Here is a 21,263-nt window from a genome sequence, read left to right as displayed (position 1 = left end):
CTTGTGGAATTGCTAGGGTTTGGAAATAAAATGGTGAGTAGGGTACAGAAGGAGAAATAAAGAGCAAGAAAGATTGGATTGAGCGAGAGAAGAAAAAAATGTAAGAGATCCTAAAATTTTCTTAATTTGAAACAAAAATTACACTGAGCTTTACACTCAGAATAAGAGTTATAAATCCAAACTGTTGATAAATATACCAAATCTTAAGTCAAAAGTTCAACATTATTGGGGTGGGGGGAGCGACAGATAGAGTGTAGCATAAGTAAACCAAGATAGGGGGCGAGGGAATACACAGGGCCAGATTTTGTCATCACAATTATAGTGAGGTTAATGGCGTTCGCCATTATTTACATGTATATGGTACAACAACTTCAGGCAAGGGGTGAATATTCAGAAATTGCTGTCTGAGTTGTGCTGCTCCACCGTTAGCTTTGCGAAAACGGCATTCCAGTGTCTGCCTCGCCATTCACATGCATTAATTGTCATAATGTTGCTGTATTTGTGCGGTGGATACAAAGTAAACTTGTTGCAGATACTTAGGGGTGGCAAGTAATTACACGCAAAAGTACCCTTTTAACAATGTGATAAGTTAATGACTGCCAAACAACCTCCCTGACACAGAAAATTAATACTTAGAAATGTGGAGTCTCATTCCTTTAGATTGTGAATTATTTTAGGAGATTTTTAATTTTTTTTTAACATTTTTTTCTTCTCTCGCTCAATCCAATCTTTCTTGCTCTTTATTTCTCCTTCGGTACCTGATTTTGACATTGAGTTCACTCACTATTTCATCAGCACCCTGGTTAAGGAGATACCCTGTTGGTTGCCCAGTTCACTCAGTTCCCAGATGCAGTTTCCCTCACTGCGCCGTTATCAGTTTGCACTACTAACAACTTAGTTGGCAAAAATGTTTTGAGCTGAAGGGTACAGGGGCAAGTCTAACTAATGACAGATGATGTCAGATGCCCCACTACAGCAAAATCTGGCCCATTGTGTTATATAGTATTTACAGCACAGAAACAGACCATTTGGCCCAACAGGTCTGTGTCGGTGTTTATGCTCCACATGAGCATCTTCCCACCTTACTTACTTCATCTTACCCTATCTACATATCCTTCTATCCCTTTCCCCTTCAAGTACTTATCTAGCTTCCCATCATCATTGATAGTGAAATATTTGATTGGAGTATTTTAATTCAGATCAAAGCCACATACAGCAATAATGTTCCTTACCACACAGACTTCTGCTTGTTTACATGAACATGCTGGGCTAATCAGCAGCTCCAACTGAACCCTTAGCCTCTCATCATCACCCAGGACCTGGTTAAACTTCTTCATGAAATCTTGCGCTTTTCCTGGGTCAGGCAAATTCTCTGCTCAGACATAACAGATTTTAAAATGATATATAGTAATCAATGCTCATTGCTTACAGCAACCAAAATTTTTATTTTAAAACTTATTATTGAACATTTCCAAAATAATTTGTTAAACACACTATTCTCTACACCCATAAATTTCAAAGAGGTAGGTTACTTACCTTTAAGCGAGTTGTCTTTGTTCTTCCAATTAAGTTATCTTCCACATACCAGGGAAATTAAACTGGGAAATCACAGGGATGCCTGTCCCATTAAGGAACTTTTCAAATGAAACCCGTGACCTCCCCTGCCCAAGCCCTAAAACGGTGTTGCTCTCATGTTGGCATCTTCATTTTTTGCAGCCAGAGGTGGTAAAGTAGCACAAGGTTAAAGCAATGTGACCACAAGGCCGCATTTCACCCAAGCAGGAGGGATTCATTTGTAAGGTTTTTTTTGCTTTGTTGAAAAAGCAGATTGTTAGTAAAGTCAGTAGCAAGGTTAATTAACCACAATAACATATGTTTCTCACTACTTTTTAAAAAAATCTGTATTTCTAGAATTAAACTGAAAACAAAGCAGGCATGTACACCATTGACAAATAAATAATTGAAGAACTGAAACATGGCCTCCAGACCAAGGTCCAGAGGGAAAGTGGGTGGGAAATATGATATGTGGAAGATAACTGCTCGAAGAATGATTACTAGACCAAAAGGAGGAGAATCTACCTTTCTTCTTCAGTTACTATCCTCCACATACCATGGGTAACTCTCCTAAAATAATCTCTTTCTAGGAGAGAGTACTGCATCTGACTATGGTTTAAGGCAGAGTTGAAAGCTTTGCCAAACTGTAGGTCCTGCCTGGGAGTTGAACATAATTGGTAGTAATCAGCCAAACTATTAGCCTCGGTATTCTTTTGAAGCTTCATAAATGGAAGTAAATGTTCCAGTGGAACAACCCATGCTAGTGGGCTCTCTGCAGACAATATGGTTACAATGCACGATCAAGTCAGAGAGTAACCTGGTAACAGGTATGCCCGGAACGACATCCCGTTGGGCAGTTCATCAAAAGAGGTTCTTGACCCTGCCCAAGTATTAATCAGGGAGAGCAGCCAGTGCTTTCTCACAGGGAGGAAAATACCTCAAATCCAAAGCCTACATACATACCTTTCACATTTGTTTTGGAGCAAGACAGACAATCAGATTATAGTATCAGATGCGGCAGTCAACAGGTGCCAGTCCCAGTGCCTCCTTCACAGATTCAGAAATACCCCAGCATCCCAGAAGAACATTTAAAGACCACTGAGATGAACTCCCGGGGCCTTACCGTGTGAAATTAAAAGTTGTGTGGTCTCAGACACGAGGTAGAATTTTGTTGTGACAATTTTCACTGGACTAACCAGTAGATTAATCCAATATCTAGAAATCTCTCATGCATGATGAAAAGCAGCACAGCGACACTTGCAATCGGAATCCTACCAATGCAAAGTCTTGGAACTAATTTTTACAGATTCATAATGATAACCAACTCAGGGAAGCCTTGCATTCTCTAAGACGTTCTGCGAGCATTGCCCCATTCGGCAGCCATTTAAATGACAGGCCTGCAATGTCTCGCAGTGTTGATAGATAGCTATCAGGTATATTATTGCTGGTGCCAAAGCCAAGCTGAATTACAGTACCTTGTATTTTCAGGTGGTGAACATTAGAAAAGTTTATATGACACTTTTGATGGTTCTGTGGGAACAGAATTTCAGTTCTATGGTGAGCTTCCAAAAAGTGCAACACCCAGAAAACAGTGCCCAAATGCATTTTTGTAATAGGTAAAGAAGTGACTGTAGCGACCACTCAGTTTAAAAATCGGGTAAGGAACCACGCTCTTCAACATCATAAAAATCATTTGAGAAGATGTAGCTTTTTGAAATGGAGGGCCCATTCCGTACTTATAATTTATCCTCCAAAGACATTTTATGATTTTATTTCACTGAATTGAAAATTCAATGTAACTGTCTCACACCAGGGTTACTAATGCTAAAGCTCGAAGCACAGGCAGGATTGGTGAATCGGAGAAGTAGAGGTACATAGATTCATTTTGGAGTGAATGTCTGGGTCTTTCACATTTAAAAAAAATTTTACTCAGAATGGTGGTTCCCACTATCCTCTTGCTGCATAAAATTATATTCCTGCTAGCCTTTTGTATTTTATTCAGATAAAGGATTTCATTTACAGATTATAGGCTCTGTTGAGAAGCTCACCAAATTTATTCACTCAGTTGTTTTTGTCATCTAAATGGTAAATTTGTAACACTTTTGAATGACAAGTATATCGGCATAATCTGGTAGCCACACTGACAGCCAACATCACTGGTGCTCGTGACTGTAAGGTGGCTGCACAGATAGTTAATGGACATGGTACCTTGCATGCTTCATAATGTGGCAAAATTGCTCTGCTTATTGGGCAACATTTACCAATATACAATTAACAGATAACAATGTTGTGATATATTTCAGAACTGCAAACAATGTTGCAGAGCATGCAGTTTGCAACCCTTTTCTTCAGGGAATTGAGTTGCGAACATGGAGAATTCTGGATCCAAAGCTGGAAATTGCACCAGGCTTGTAATTGGCAAACATGGTAAGCTGTACACAGAAAGTAAGGCCATATTTCTGCTTTCCCAATACTGAGTGATAGGGAGGGATTTAACTGGTAATTCAGTAAAAAGAAACTCCAGGAATTATGGAAGAGTTTTAACTAGTCTGTCAATTGAGTATTCAGACAAACAATTGAGATAGATGTATATTATGCCAAGGCACTAGGCTGAAGACCATCTGCCCAACTCCTTCCAGTTGGATTTAGTTCCATATGAAAATAAGTGGTCTTGCAAAGTCTTCCGGTCTCTGGTCTATTCTTTAGGTGTCCTCACACAAAAGGTACCATTCCCCTTCCGATACAGCAGGCACCTGCTCTTGCCTCTGCTATTCTGCAGCAAGCTGCTAAAACTGAGGCAAAAGCAACCAGATCTAACTCATTATCAAATTTTCCATTGCTAACTTGCAGGCATATCCTACTACTGCATAGCACAATGCATTGTTGGCCACAATGCTCCCTTGGGTTTGTTATTCTTTTCTATCTCTTGTGTTGACATTGAATCTGTCACTTTGCTTTATATTCTTGTCCCCAGAGATTTTATCACTTCTTGCTGATTTTTACAAATTAAATTTGAGATGCATTCTTTTTACATGTGACAGACTAATGATGTAATGATTACTAATGCTAACAGTGTGATGAACAGAATAGGATAATCATGAAAGGTCACACCAAAATACTTCCTCAGATTTCCCTGAAAGCATAACTTACCTTACCCATGGTATGTGGAATATAACAAATGAAGAATCGATCCTATTTATATTCATTCATGTTTACTGTTGTCAGCCAGGCAGAGCACCTCACAGGAAAGTACAATTCCACCTTGGCTGGAAAAATACTTGTCTAATTGATTATTGTCCCAAAATCGTGCCTATTGTTAGATTACAAAACAATTCCTGCAGAGGTCGTCAAGTCTGCATCTTTGGATCATGCTCTGCAAGAAACATGGCACTTTTTGGGTCGGGAGTAGGAAAGCAATTTAGAGAAAGATGGAAAAGAAATGAATGGAAAGAAAAGAAATGGAATAAAAATTTCACTCTTTACATCAAGATAAGAAATTGTTAATAATTATGCACAAGATCAAGAAGCTTCCTTAACAGTGATGCAATTATGCTTAAATCTTACTTCTAGTTCTGTAGGTTATGAATTTATAAAAGTTCAGTTTTGTCACAAATCTGAATTAATAATTTCAAAAATTAAATGTTCTAACTTTTTCTTTACTCCAGTTATCATCGCAGGACCAATAAGGGAGAAGAGATATTTTTGCTGCAGAACAGAGAAGGGTAACTAAATATCTGATGCAGGTGTTTGAAATTATGATGAACAAAACAGGGAGAAAGTACTTCCACTGGTCATTGAGACAGTAACTGGAGGGCATAAGCTTAAGACCATTATCAAAAGAACAAAGGGAGGGGTTAGGAGCAATGTTCCCCCACAGTTTTGCACACGCACAAAATTTTACTTTGGAAAAACCAGTTCCGGGCTGCACCAAAAAGGTTGACTAAGTTATTGGACCCTACCAGAAACTGTGGAGGAAGCAGAACCAATAATAGCTTTTAAAAGAGATGTGGAGAAATAGTTGAAAAAGGGCCTACAGCAAGCATAGAGAAACAAGACAATGGAGTGCTTCTGGTATAATTGAATGGTCCCCCTCTTTGTTGTAAAATTCTACGATTCTGAGATTAACAATGCAGTTATTTAATTCAGTTAATTGCTGAGTGTTAGTTGAACCAAGGTCACCTATGATCTGGATAATTGACTTTATGACAAGTACAGTTTGTTTTTAATCAAATAGTTAAATATACTGGGTGTATGAGTTTTTCTAAATTGTCTTAATGGTGTTCCTGCAGCATGTGTTAGAATTGCTTCTTTCTAGTCATCTCTTTTGCTTCAGGAACACTGCTGCTTTCTGTGATAATGTGTTTGATTAATTCTAGCAGTTCAATACCAAGACACCATAAATATAAAGTATTTGTAGAGGTTGCAAATGAAAAAGTATTAAACAGAAAACAAGATGATACAATGGGCCTGAATTCACGCTCCCCACGAGCACGTGGGGTTCCCGCAAGATCCGGGTTTAGGCAAGCCAAGTCCATGCTCCTAAACCCGGAACTTACGATCCGTCAAGAATTCCTGATAGATCTCTTGCATTCAAAACTTGAGTGGAGAGTTGGGCTATTTAACTCCTGCCCAGCGAATGTCCTTCAAATTCTTGCAACTGATAAAAGCAAGCGCAAGGCCTGCTTTTATCAGCGTAAGACTTTTAAAGCACATAATACATTTTTGTCAATAATTTTAACATTTTAAATCCTATAAAATTTATTTTTAGATCCTTTAGAATATGTACATTTATTGTTACTGAAAATTTATTTTTTGTTTTAATTAATTAAATTCCATTTTGATTAATTTGAAATATGTGATTTTTAAAAAATTATTTTCCGCGTGTTTATGTTTTTGGGGGTATTCCCATTCATACTTATGGTAATTGGAATACCACATCTCTGATAGGTTGGGCTGGTTCACGTGATTCCAGTAATGCGTATGAAGCCCATATGCTCCTAGGATATGTGGGCCTCTATAAAGACCTTCGTGTAGAGGCCCAGAACCACAAGTTTCCGAATCTTCGGCACCACCAGGTACTTTTGTAGAAATTTTTGCAGTCGGAGACATCCGCCCATGGGATGCCTCCGACCGCAAATTCTGGGCCGTTACAGAAACATAGAAATCTACGTAGATGGTTTGGAGATGCTAAGCATGCACTCTACCATTGAGTTAGATCTCGAAGCTTGAGCAACAAGTCTCTAAGAAAAGTTAAGTCTTTTCAAAGAAGTGTACAATCAGTTGCAGTGCAGTGCATGCAACACATGAGTATTTGCACCTTACTTTCTTTGCTCGATCAATGCCGGTGAATATAATTACGCTGTAATTTTAATCCAATTACTTATATTGTGCAATCTATTGATCACTTTTCAAAATAATGCAAATATATAGTTCCATTCTGTGGTATTGATAACTGGTCAAAAACTGTACAATGTTGTGAAATCATAAATTTCAGACTTTTCTTTTTGTGTTGCTTAAATTGGGAGAAACAGAAGTGACAAAATAAAGCATGCTGTGACAATAGTGAGAGGTAGAACATATCAGATTGCAAAAATTATGAAAACAGGATTAGTCACATATTCTAGCAACAGGGTCATGTCTATGAAATGAGAGCAAAATAGCCTAGCAACTTCAATGCAAATAAGTAGGTCACACAACTAAATGGTATAGAATCAAATGAAAAATAACATACGGTCATAAGCAGCTTATCAAGTGCTACACTTTAATCAAAAAAACTGTAACAAGCAAATCTGCGTACTTACTTGCTATGGCCATCAGTTTGGCAAACATTGCATTATTGTTAGCCTCTGACTGGAACAAAACAAATGTTTAAAATTAGAGAAACAAAGTCTTCCTCCTGTTCAAAAGAATAGCAGACATATTGTGTAGACATGTCCAAGTGAAGCTATTTCCACAAAAGCAAAAAACTGCAGATGCTGGAACCCGAAATCTGAAATAAAAACAGAAAATGTTGAAAATCTCAGCGGGCCAGGCAGCATCTGTGGAGAGAAAAACAGAGTTAACGTTTCGGGTCGATGACCTTTCTTCAGAACTGGCGAATGTTCGAAAAGAACAGATTCTTAAGGAGCATTAAATAGGAGGGGAAGAAAGAACAAAAAGGAAGGTCTGTGATAGACAGGAGAGATTAGATATATAAAAGGGATGACGGGCCGCATTGAAATGGTAATGGCAGAAGTTAGAAAAAGGTTAGTCGAGATAGGGTGTGAATGGCGGAATAATGACCAGCTGCCATTGGAGACAAAGAGGAAAGAAAGAAGATTAAGGGAGTGGGGCAGGGGAAAGAGAACCAAAAATGGGCAGAGGTTATCGGAAATTGTTGAACTCCAGAAGGCTGTAAAGTGCCTAAACAAAAGATGAGGTGCTGCTCCTCGAGCTTGCGTTGAGCTTCATTGGAACAGTGCAGGAGTCTTTTCAAACATTCGCCAGTTCTGACGAAGGGTCATCGGCCTGAAACATTAACTTTGATTTTCTCTCCACAGATGCTGCCTGACCTGCTGAGATTTGCAGCATTTTCTGTTCATATTTGAAGCTACTTCTATTGTTTGGGTAGCTTTATTACTGCAGTATTCAAATTTTCAGCATCATTGTGCGAGCTGAAAATGTTCTTAGGGGACTGGAGTTCCCCAAGCTTCGCCATCATTGCAATAGCCAAGAATCAAAAAACATCAAACATCACAGAATCAAAGTCAGAAATGTAAGGGGTTTCTGAAAAAATTAGTTCAATTGTTAAATATTTTTGATGTAATTACCGATTGCAAATTGAGTGGCACCCCATCCACCACCTTAAACATTCACTCCCTCCATCACTAGCGCACCGTGGCTGCAGTGTGCATCATCTCCAAGATGCTACGAGATGCACTGCAGCAACTCGCCAAGGCTTCTTTGACAGCACCTCCCAAACCCATGACCTCTACCACCGAGAAGGACAAGGGCAGCAGGCGCATGGGAACTCCAAGTTCCACACTATCCTGACTTGGAAATATATCATTGTTCCTTTATTGTCGCTGGATTAAAATCCAGGAACTTCCTCCCTCACAGCACCATGGGAGTATCTTCACCTCACGAACTGCAGCGGTTCAAGAAGGGTCTATATGGGTAGAGCTGCAGAACATTAAAGGGCAAAAATCGTTAGTGGGAGTTGTGTACAGACCTCCAAACAGTAGTAGTGATGTTGGGGAGGGCATCAAACAGGAAATTAGGAGTGCATGCAATAAAGGTGCAGCAGTTATAATGGGTGACTTTAATATGCACATAGATTGGGCGAGCCAAACTGGAAGCAATACGATGGAGAATGATTTCCTGGAGTGCATAAGGGATGGTTTTCTAGACCAATATGTCGAGGAACCAACTAGGGGGGAGGCCATCTTAGACTGGGCGTTGTGTAATGAGAGAGGATTAATTAGCAATCTCATTGTGCGAGGCCCCTTGGGGAAGAGTGACCATAATATGGTGGAATTCTGCATTAGGATGGAGAATGAAACAGTTAATTCAGAGACCATGGTCCAGAACTTAAAGAAGGGTAACTTTGAAGGTATGAGGCATGAATTGGCTAAGATAGATTGGCTAATGATACTTAAGGGGTTGACTGTGGATGGGCAATGGCAGACATTTAGAGACCGCATGGATGAATTACAACAATTGTACATTCCTGTCTGGCGTAAAAATAAAAAAGGGAAGGTGGCTCAACCGTGGCTATCAAGGGAAATCAGGGATAGTATTAAAGCCAAGGAAATGGCATACAAATTGGCCAGAAATAGCAGCGAACCTGGGGACTGGGAGAAATTTAGAACTCAGCAGAGGAGGACAAAGGGTTTGATTAGGGCAGGGAAAATGGAGTACGAGAAGAAGCTTGCAGGGAACATTAAGGCAGATTGCAAAAGTTTCTATAGGTATGTAAAGAGAAAAAGGTTAGTAAAGACAAACGTAGGTCCCCTGCAGTCAGAATCAGGGGAAGTCATAACGGGGAACAAAGAAATGGCAGACCAATTGAACAAGTACTTTGGTTCAGTATTCACTAAGGAGGACACAAACAACCTTCCGGATATAAAAGTGGTCAGAGGGTCTAGTAAGGAGGAGGAACTGAGGGAAATCTTTATTAGTCGGGAAATTGTGTTGGGGAAATTGATGGGATTGAAGGCCGATAAATCCCCAGGGCCTGATGGACTGCATCCCAGAGTACTTAAGGAGGTGGCCTTGGAAATAACGGATGCATTGACAGTCATTTTCCAACATTCCATTGACTCTGGATCAGTTTCTATCGAGTGGAGGGTAGCCAATGTAACCCCACTTTTTAAAAAAGGAGGGAGAGAGAAAGCAGGGAATTATAGACCGGTCAGCCTGACCTCAGTAGTGGGTAAAATGATGGAATCAATTATTAAGGATGTCATAGCAGCGCATTTGGAAAATGGTGACATGATAGGTCCAAGTCAGCATGGATTTGTGAAAGGGAGATCATGCTTGACAAATCTTCTGGAATTTTTTGAGGATGTTTCCAATAAAGTGGACAAAGGAGTACCAGTTGATGTGGTATATTTGGACTTTCAGAAGGCTTTCGACAAGGTCCCACACAGGAGATTAATGTGCAAAGTTAAAGCACATGGGATTGGGGGTAGTGTGCTGACGTGGATTGAGAACTGGTTGTCAGACAGGAAGCAAAGAGTAGGAGTAAATGGGTACTTTTCGGAATGGCAGGCAGTGACTAGTGGGGTACTGCAGGGTTCTGTGCTGGGGCCCCAGTTGTTTAGATTGTACATTAATGATTTAGACGAGGGGATTAAATGTAGTATCTCCAAATTTGCGGATGACACTAAGTTGGGTGGCAGTGTGAGCTGCGAGGAGGATGCTATGAGGCTGCAGAGTGACTTGGATAGGTTAGGTGAGTGGGCAAATGCGTGGCAGATGAAGTATAATGTGGATAAATGTGAGGTTATCCACTTTGGTGGTAAAAACAGAGAGACAGACTATTATCTGAATGGTGACAGATTAGGAAAAGGGAAGGTGCAACGAGACCTGGGTGTCATGGTACATCAGTCATTGAAGGTTGGCATGCAGGTACAGCAGGCGGTTAAGAAAGCAAATGGCATGTTGGCTTTCATAGCGAGGGGATTTGAATACAGGGGCAGGGAGGTGTTGCTACAATTGTACAGGGCCTTGGTGAGGCCACACCTGGAGTATTGTGTACAGTTTTGGTCTCCTAACTTGAGGAAGGACATTCTTGCTATTGAGGGAGTGCAGCGAAGATTCACCAGACTGATTCCCGGGATGGTGGGACTGACCTATCAAGAAAGACTGGATCAACTGGGCTTGTATTCACTGGAGTTCAGAAGAATGAGAGGGGACCTCATAGAAACGTTTAAAATTCTGACGGGTTTGGACAGGTTGGATGCAGGAAGAATGTTCCCAATGTTGGGGAAGTCCAGAACCAGAGGTCACAGTCTAAGGATAAGCGGTAAGCCATTTAGGACCGAGATAAGGAGAAACTTCTTCACCCAGAGAGTGGTGAACCTGTGGAATTCTCTACCACAGAAAGTAGTTGAGGCCAATTCACTAAATATATTCAAAAGGGAGTTAAATGAAGTCCTTACTACTCGGGGGATCAAGGGTTATGGCGAGAAAGCAGGAAGGGGGTACTGAAGTTTCATGTTCAGCCATGAACTCATTGAATGGCGGTGCAGGCTAGAAGGGCTGAATGGCCTGCTCCTGCACCTATTTTCTATGTTTCTATGGTCACCACCACCTTCTCAAGGCCAATTAGGGATGGGCAATAAATGCTGGCCTTGCAAGTGACACCCAATCCCATAAATGAATTAAAAAACGAAAAGAACTTGCATTTATCGCGTGCTTTCCACCTCAGAATGCCACAAAATGCTTTACAGCCAATTATGTACTTTTGAAATGTCGTCACCATTATGATGTAGGGAAGCGGACAGCAGCCAATCTTTTCACAGCAAGGTCCCACAAACAGCAATGAGATAAAAGACCAGATGTTCTGTTTTAATAATTTGGTTGTGGGATAAATGTCAGACAGAACACTGGAAGAATTTCCCTGATCTTTTTGAATAGTACCATGTTATCTTTTTTGTCCACCGCAGTGAGCAGACAGGACCTCAGTTTAACGTCTCATTCAAAAAACGACACCCCTGACAACGCAGCATCCCGTCAGTTCTGCACTGAAGTCAGTCGAGATTATGTGCTCAAGTCAAGAGTGGGGTTTCAACCCACAACCTTCGGACTCAGGACAAAAGTACAATTAAAATTTGGTCATCTATATTGTACTTTAAAAAAACTAAAATAAATTACAGAACAATGGGAAACATTTCAAAACTGATGTTATATTGGTTTTGATCAATCAAAATGATGTGCTAACCGAATTTTAATATAATGTTAGTGAAACTTACAACAGGCTGTTTGTGCAGGTCTAATAACTCCCGGACATGACTCCGTAACATGTTTTGGCACTTCCACATTTCATTCAATGCTCTGTAGGCAAAATCAATATTTGGAACTATATTATAAGCATAATTCTATTTTCACACACATAGTAGCAGCACTCCCCCTAATGCTGGTTGCCTCAACAGAAAATGGCTAACCTAGATATGCTGATTCAGATATTCTTTAAACGACGTTCAACCTTCATACACAAACAGGATTCTGCAGTTATTCCCGCAGAGGAAGAAAAATATACCCTGGTACATTATATCCTTTTTAGAATTGCTCTTTTCAGTCATGCAATTTATCTCCCCCGCCTCCCCAACCCACCCTGATAAGCTTTCAATTTGAACTGCATGCTTAGTTTCCTGACCAGAGAGGCAACAGGAACATGTCCAATTAATATAGCAAGACCAAGACCAAAGTAACACAGCAATTTAAAAAGAAGAAAGTCTAGGCAATCTAACAATCTTCATTCATTCAGCCTCTACATACAAAAAACATAAAACATTGCAAAAAACTGAAGAACTTCGTGTTCACGTCACTGCAGTGCTGAACATGCTCATCATTCTGAATTATCAGATAATGACAACAAATTCAGTGAAAACATGGCTTACCAGCTTTGAGGGAACCCCCGCCTCCACCCCACCCCCTTATGTTGTTGGAAGAAGAGGCCACATATAGCAACCAATGTGTTTTGAGATGTGCTTAACCAGGAATTTTCCATAAAGGGGATGAACAGTTATTTCGACTGATATGCACTTTTGGTCTCACAATGCTAAAAAAGCAAAAATTAAAACAGATGATGTTGGACATACACAGATCTGGGAACATGTGAACAGAGAACAGACATTGCTAATTTTTTGCCAGAATGAAAAAACTAAGCCACTGGCCTTTCAACTAGATTTTTTTTGTGTTTCTGGGATGTGGGCGTCGCTGGCAAGGCAAAATTATGCTTCCTTTAAAAAAGGGGAGACTAAAGTAAAGACTATAGAACCTCAACCTTAGAGAGAAATTCAAAAACAATTTCTGGCAAAATGAACAGTGGGACTAAGGATTGCCCTATCACCATGCTGGATAAGATATAGCAGATCCATGACCCAAGTGTGAGATATGCTAACTCCACATCAAGATTAGGACCGACTAAGCAATTATTATAAGCAATGTTCCCTCTCAGCTGAGCAGCCGCGCAGCGATGAGAAAGGTCCTACGCTGGCCGCTCACTGGCTTCTCCTCTGCAAATATCGCCCATGCACAGAAATTTAAGGGGGCCGCACATTAAATGAAACAGCTTACAGGGAACATAGATTATATGAAAAACTCAAGCTCATAGGTTCAACGTGATGTGACATGAATAATTCAGTTGTGCAGTTGGACTCCCTGTTAAGTGAGACCAATGTGCTATTCTGCATTCAGGCAATGTTGAGTAGACGTCTATCAGGTTTCTGAGCAGTGGTGCTACATCTGCATGGCATTAAAACAGAGTAGATGGCACACCTTGCTTTACAGATCTATCATTAGTCCATTAGGTGTCGCAAATGCACTTTTCATAACAGAACAGAGATAACCAGACTATCTTTATGTGCCAACAACCACGGGATCGGGACCAGATTCAGGTCCCTTTCGAAGGATAGCGGTTTCTAGCCTAAGAAATGAGGGAAAAAACTGTAGGTTCAATCACTAATGATGCTTCTCTCGAGATCAACATCCTTGACCACTGGGCACTTTGGGTTGAAAGTTGAGTTGCAGAGATGCAAGCCATTTCTTCTGAAGCTCTGTACCTCCAACAGATGGAGCCCCGAGATCTTCTATCTTTACTTTCACAGCATAAAATTGCTATCCTCGATGACTTCAATTTTCTTAATTGCTCGTCCAATCCTCAATGACTTTTCTAACCTCACAACCTTATCAGCTTCTTCATCTCCGCAACTTTGCACGGAGCCCCCTCAACTGAGGTTCTAATCACTAATGAGGGTATTTTATGACCATTCTATTGCCTACTTCCAATTCCACATCCCTGACTTCTGCCCTGATTTACATTCCCCTCACCAATTCACTTTCTAACTCCCTTCTTCTGGCCCTTCAAGTGTCACTGACTGCTAAACAGCTCTCTTACTTTTGCTTCCAATAGTCTCATCCCAAGTCATTCACCATCTACCAACATTTAGTTCTCACCCTCTGTCTGAATAGACTAAACTGAACCTGGTGCACAATTGGTTTTATTACCCAATAAGAATTCTGGTACGACCATGTCAAGCATAGACACTTTACCTCTCCCCAGTCAAATCTGCCCAAGAGTCCATGAGCAACTTGTACTTGATATTAGAGATGATGGCGGAGGGAGCAGGAGTTTGAGAGAAAAAAATATATAAAGGAGTTCTGGAATGTCCTTATCCAAAAATAAATTGAGGTGAGGAAATTAGTGGATTTAATTTAAGTTTTAAAATGGTAATAAGAAAATAACAGGATTTAACATAGAAAAATCTCTAGGATCTGATGGCTTTCATCCCAGAGTATTAAAATAGGTGAGGAAACTGCAGGTGCATTAGTCAGAATTTTCCAAAGTTTTCTAGATTTGGGAATTGTGCCTTTGGATTGAAAATTATGAATGTTACTCCATTTCTTAAAAAGGGACTGGAAGAAAAAACAGGTAACTGCGGACCAGCCAGTTTAACATCTGTTGTGGGGAAGTCACTAGAATCTATCAGAGACACAGGGCCCAAGTTTCAGTTAAGAATTAGAACGGCGTACCTCAGAGATCCACCGATTTCATGGAATAAAAAGCGCGCCTGTTTCCTACCTTGCTATTCTTGACTTTCATGCGGCTTCCTGTGGCCTCGGCGCAGCGTAGCAGGAACAGCAGGGGGGCGGAGCTATAGCCCTGCGCCTAAAAGACTGCCAGCAGCTGCGCGCGTGCGCAGTGGAGTCCGCATGCGTGCGCAGTAGCTCCTGACCCCCAGAATTTATGTGCGTGTGCTGCAGGCTGTGTGGGAGGAGCCTGAAGCACGCCACCCCGAGCCCTGGCCGAATGGGCTCCTGGAGCAGGTGACCGACAATGCGGAGGAGAAGGAGATCCTGAGCTTGGACCTGGAGACGGCAAAGAAAGGGAGAAGGAGCTGGCAAAAGTGACCATCATGAAAGAAGATGTCGATTGCTCTCACTGACTGAGGCCATCGAGTGTTCCGTGGGACTGTCTCAGTGATGTTTGGAGGGGCGGGGGTAGCAGGAAAGCAAAGAGATTGGGGGCAAGACGTGAGTCCCCCCCCCCACCCGCCGCACTCACGGCCCTATCCCTGGCCGAGTGGCCTGCCGTTGCTTGCTGCCTGCGTGTATGGGCTGCGTGTGCACTGCTGGAGGGCTCCCGGTGCTCCTGAACGGGTAGTTGGGGTAAGAACTTTTAATTTCTTATTTATTGATTTTTTTAATTTATTAATTTATCATTTATTATTGATAATGGTTCTTTATTTTTAAAAGTGAAGGTATTATAGTGCTGTCTTTTCTCCCCGCTCCCCCCAATATCTGGCTAGCTGCGCTGATTTAACTACACACAAGGTTTTTTGTACAAAAGTGGACACTTACTCTGTTCTAAGTTTGGAGTAACTTTTTGCAGTCGAAACTTGCAAAATAGGTGTAAGTGGCTGGACACGCCCCCTTTTGAAAAAAAATCTGAACTAAAATGAAACTAAACTAACTCACTGAAACGGGAGCAAACTATATGTGGAGAATTGCAATTTCTAGGATACTCCAAAAAAAACTAGTTGCTCCAAAAAAATAGGAGCAAATCCAGTTGAAACTTGGGCCCACAGTAACTGAGCACTTGGACAATTAGCAGCTAATCAAAGAGAATCAGCATGGATTTGTGAGGGTAGGTCTGACTAATCTAGTTGAATTTTTTGAAGAGGTCACGAGCAAAGGTGGAGTGTGTATGGATGCAGTCGATATGGATATGAATACCCAGAGGAATCTGATAACTAAACACGAGATTACTGGCAAAAATGCAAGTGCACGGAATGGGCAGTAATGTTGTGCCATTGATTGATAATTAAATGCAAGTTTACAGATGACACTAGGAGACATAGTAAGTTGTGTAAATGGGAGCAGGAAGTTATAAAGTGACTTAGATAGACTAAGCGAGTAGGAAAAACAACAGCAGATGGCGTTTAATGCGGGGAAGAGCGAGGTTATCCACTTTAGATCCGGGAAAGACAAATCAGAATATTTACTTAATGGTCAGAGACTAAGAGCTGTGAAGGAGCAAAGGAATTTAGGTTTCCATGGACACTAATCACGAAAAGCAAGGAGGAACACGGGTAGGCCATTCAGTCCCTCGAGCCTGTTCCACCATTCAATCAGATGGCTAATCTGCATCTGAATTTCAACTACCCGCATAGGTTCCATAACCCTCAATACCCTTGCCTAACAAAAATATATCAATCTCAGTTTTGAAATTTTCAATTTACCTAGCCTCAACAGATTTTTGGGGAAGAGTTTTCCAGATGTCCACAACCCTTTGTGTGAAGAAGTGCTTTATAGAAACATAGAAAATAGGTGCAGGAGTAGGCCATTCGGCCCTTCTAGCCTGCACCGCCATTCAATGAGTTCATGGCTGAACATGCAACTTCAGTACCCGATTCCTGCTTTCTCACCATACCCCTTATAATATCACCTCTGAACAGCCGAGTTCGAATTTTAAGGTTACACCCACTTGTTCTGGATTCCTCCACCAGCGGAAATAGTTTCTCTCTATCAATCCCATCAAATCATTAATATTCTGTATTCAAGGCTAATCGATGGCTACCTAACTTCAGGAAAAATTTACCTTAGAGGAAAACACAGGGCAGATTCACCAGAATGATACCAGTGCTTAAGGGGTTAAAGTATGTTGACACTTGCATAAAATTGATTTATATTCCCACGGGGTTGGAAGATTGGGGTGATCCAATTGAGGTATTTGTAATAAGCGGATTTGTTAGATCCAGATAAGCTATTTTCTCTGGTGGGGGATCCAGAGCGCGGGGAAGGGGAGGCTCATTTTAAAATTATGGCTAGGCCATTTGGGAGTGAAAACAGGATGCACTTTTCCAAACACAGGGCAGTGGAAATATAGAACATTTTCCCTCAAAAGGCTGTGGATGCTGAGCCGCTCGAATGTTTCAAGACTAAGATGATAGATGTTTGTTGGTAAAGTTATCAAGGGATATGGAGTGAAGGAGGGTAAATGGGAGTTGAGCTACAGATCAGCCATGATCTAACTGAATGGCGGAACAGGCTCGAGGGTCTGAGTGGCTTACTCCTGTTCTTATGTTCCAGAATGATCCCAGAGCTCAAGGAGCACCCACTACTCCTCAGCTCAGGCACTGTCCTTCAAATCCATGGTAGTCACTCGTTCTTTTAAAAAAGCCGCTCTGGGCTGTCTGCCCTTTCCAAAAGATGTCTAATCTCCAACCTGCCTCTCAAAAGTCCTTGAATGTATCATTGACTCCTGGTTCAAAACTTTCAGAGCTCCATGGTCAAAAGTCATCCAGAATTCTCTGACAACTATGGCACATGATGCCTCCCTCATCTTTCCTTGAGGTTTATTGTTGCCAATGATAACATTCTCAATCTCCATGGTATTTCCTATGCATGGTTCCACTCCTACCTGTTCCCACACAACCATCACATCTCCAGCAAGTCCTTCTCCTCCCACTCCTCTGGAATTTCCCAAAGATCCATTGCTTACCCATGCTCTTCCTCTTTATTACTGCCTCCCACAGCCACATCATCCATATGCATGCTATCAACTTCCTTATGTACGCTGACAAGAGCCAGATCTATTGCTCCACCATTCTCTTGACCACCACTCTGCCGGCAGACTGTCTGTCATTAAATTGTGGATGAGTCAATTCAACACTACGCAGATCAATGGCATAATTTCAGCCCCAAACCAAAACTTGTGCCCTTGCCACTGGTGCCAATTCCCATTCCCCTCCCTGGCTGCTCACTCAGGCTGAACTCCATCTTGTTGTTCTGTTTAACCCAGCGATGAGCTTCAAACATCAAATCATATCTGTCACCAAGAAGCTTTCTTTCACTTTTGTAACACTGCTCATCTTACCTGCACTACAGTTTTCCTTTCATCACTGCTGGACTCGATTTTTCTAATACCCTACTTTCCAGACCCCAAACCGATATGAGCTCCAATACTTGCCTGCCTGCCTTCCTCCCTCCCTCCCTCCCCCATTAAGCCCTGCTTGATTAACAACCCAACCCTGGCTCCTTGGCCAAACACATCAAATTTAAAATCCTGATATACGAATCCCTCCAAGCCTCTCCTTGCCCCCACCCTACCTCAAAGTTTCTTCAGCCTTTTGTTTCCTCTTGAATCCTGTGTGTCCACTCGCACTTCACACTACTATTGATAAGAGCTTTGAGCTATCTTGGCCTGGATCCTTTCCTAAATCTCTCTCTCCCTGCACTTCTAAAAGCCTCATCAAAACTCCTCTCATCAAGCTTTTGGATTGTCTGTCTCAATTCTTCCACATGGGTATGTGCTTACCCTGTAGTCAGGAGGATGCTAAACAAACACCAATACATTTATGAGTTGCGCTGCTCATCAAAGTTTCCAGTATCTACTGTTTATCCAGCAAAGGTTCAAACCTGCGCTGCTAGTTATTTAATCACCCTTAATTACCCCTGCGAAGAGGGTAGATAAAGAGGTGCAGTGGGAGATATATGTAGGGTCTCTCTCTAGGCTAGACTTAGCTTCAAAATCATCTTGTTCTGTTTAACCCAGACAAGGCTGAAGGCTCTGTGCCTCAATGCGAGGAGCATTCGGAATAAGGTGGACGAATTAACTGTGCAAATAGCAGTTAATGGATATGATGTAATTGGCACCACTGTGACATGGCTCCAGGGTGACCAAGGCTGGGAACTCAACATCCAGGGGTATTCAGCATTTAGGAAGGATAGACAGAAAGGAAAAGGAGGCGGGATAGCATTGCTGGTTAAAGAGGAAATTAATGCAATAGAAAGGAAGGACATTGGCTTGGATGATGTGGAATCGGTATGGGTGGAGCTACGGAATATCAAAGGGCAGAAAACGCTGGTGGGAGTTGTGTACAGGCCACCAAACAGTAGTAGTGAGGTTGGGGACAGCATCAAACAAGAAATAAGGGATGTGTGCAATAAAGATACAGCAATTATCATGGGCGACTTTAATTTACATATCGATTAGGCTAACCAAAGTGGTAGCAATGCGGTGGAGGAGGATTTCCTGGAGTGTTCGGGATGGTTTTCTGGACCAATATGTCGAGGAACCAACGAGAGAGCTGGCCATCCTAGACTGGGTGATGTGTAATGAGAAGGGACTAATTAGCAATCTTGTTGTGCGAGGACTCCTGGGGAAGAGTGACCATAATATGGTAGAATTCTTCATTAAGATGGAGAATGACACAGTTAATTCAGAAACTGGGGTCCTGAACTTAAAGAAAGCTAACTTCGACGGCATGAGGCGTGAATTGGCTAGAATAGACTGGCAAATGATACTTAAAAGGGTTGACGGTGGATAGGCAATGGCAAACATTTATAGATCACAAGGATGAACTTCAACAGTTGTACATGCCTGTCTGGAGTAAAAATAAAACAGGGAAGGTGGCACAACCGTGGCTAACAAGGGAAATTAAGGATAGTATTAGATCCAGGGAAGAGGCATATAAATTGGCCAGAAAGAGCAGCAAACCTGAGGACTGGGAGAAATTTAGAATTCAGCAGAGGAGGACAAAGGGTTTAATTAGGAGGGGGAAAATAGAGTACGAGAGGAAGCTTGCCAGGAACATAAAAACTGACTGCAAAAGCTTCTATAGATATGTGAAGAGAAAAAGATTAGTGAAGACAAACGTAGGTCCCTTGCAGTCGGATTCAGGTGAATTTATAATGGGGAACAAAGAAATGGCAGACCAATTGAACAAATACTTTGGTTCTGTCTTCACGAAGGTACAAATAACCTTCCGGATGTACCAGGGGACCGAGGGTCTAGTGAGAAGCAGGAACTGAAGGATATCCTTATTAGGCGGGAAATTGTGTTGAGGAAATTGATAGGATTGAAGACCGATAAATCCCCGGGGCCTGATTGTCTGCATCCCAGAGTACTTAAGGAAGTGGCCCTAGAAATAGTGGATGCATTGGTGATCATTTTCCAACAGTCTATCGACTCTGGATCAGTTCCTATGGACTGGAGGGTAGCTAATGTAACACCACTTTTTAAAAAAAGGAGGGAGAGAGAAAATGGGTAATTATAGACCGGTTAGCCTGACATCAGTAGTGGGGAAAATGTTGGAATCAATTATTAAGGATGAAATAGCAGCGCATTTGGAAAGCAGTGACAGGATCGGTCCAAGTCAGCATGGATTTATGAAAGGGAAATCATGCTTGACAAATCTTCTGGAATTTTTTTGAGGATGTAACTAGTAGAGTGGACAAGGGAGAACCAGTGAATGTGGTGTATTTGGACTTTCAAAAGACCTTTGACAAGGTCCCACATAAGAGATTGGTGTGCAAAATCAAAGCAGATGGTATTGGGGGTAATGTACTGGCGTGGATAGAGAATTGGTTGGCAGACAGGAAGCAGAGAGTCGGGATAAACGGGTCCTTTTCGGAATGGGAGCCAGTGGCTAGTGGAGTGCCGCAGGGCTCAGTGCTGGGATCCCAGCTCTTTACAATATACATTAATGATTTGGATGAAGGAATTGAGCGTAATATCTCCAAGTTTGCAGATGACACTAAACTGCGGTGTGAGCTGTGAGGAAGATGCTAAGAGGCTGCAGGGTGATTTGGACAGGTTAGGTTGGGCAAATGCATGGCAGATGCAGTATAATGTGGATAAATGTGAGGTTATTCACTTTAGTGGCAAAAACACAAAGGCAGAATATCATCTGAATGGTGACAGATTAGGAAAAGGGGAGGTGCAACGGGACCTGGGTGTCATGGCTCATCAGTCATTGAAAGTTGGCATGCAGGTACAGCAGGCGGTGAAGAAGGCAAATGGCATGTTGGCCTTCATAGCTAGGGGATTTGAGTGTAGGAGCAGGGAGGTCTTACTGCAATTGTACAGGGCCTTGGTGAGGCCTCACCTGGAATAGTGTGTTCAGTTTTGGTCTCCTAATCTGAGGAAGGATGTTCTTGCTATTGAGGGAGTGCAGCGAAGGTTCACCAGACTGATTCCAGGGATGGCTGGACTGACA

The 21,263-nt window shown here is 41.8% G+C and overlaps 1 protein-coding gene across 1 annotated transcript in view; it reads right to left on the bottom strand.

The window, feature by feature from the left end:
* The window catches only part of pds5a (PDS5 cohesin associated factor A), a 271,909-nt gene that overhangs the window by 81,364 nt on the left and 169,282 nt on the right, over positions 1-21,263 (bottom strand). Inside the window, exons 11-13 of the mRNA XM_070860770.1 lie at positions 12,012-12,093; positions 7,356-7,404; positions 1,233-1,372 (exon numbers count right to left, since the gene is read on the bottom strand). Coding sequence (XP_070716871.1) covers positions 1,233-1,372; positions 7,356-7,404; positions 12,012-12,093 — 271 coding nt within the window. The remainder of the gene's footprint in view (positions 1-1,232; positions 1,373-7,355; positions 7,405-12,011; positions 12,094-21,263) is intronic.

The sequence above is a fragment of the Pristiophorus japonicus genome, chromosome 2, assembly GCF_044704955.1.
Source record: "Pristiophorus japonicus isolate sPriJap1 chromosome 2, sPriJap1.hap1, whole genome shotgun sequence".
Classification (NCBI taxonomy): domain Eukaryota; kingdom Metazoa; phylum Chordata; class Chondrichthyes; family Pristiophoridae; genus Pristiophorus; species Pristiophorus japonicus.
Note: the sequence above shows the minus strand (reverse complement) of the source record. Positions and strands in the feature narration are given on the sequence as shown.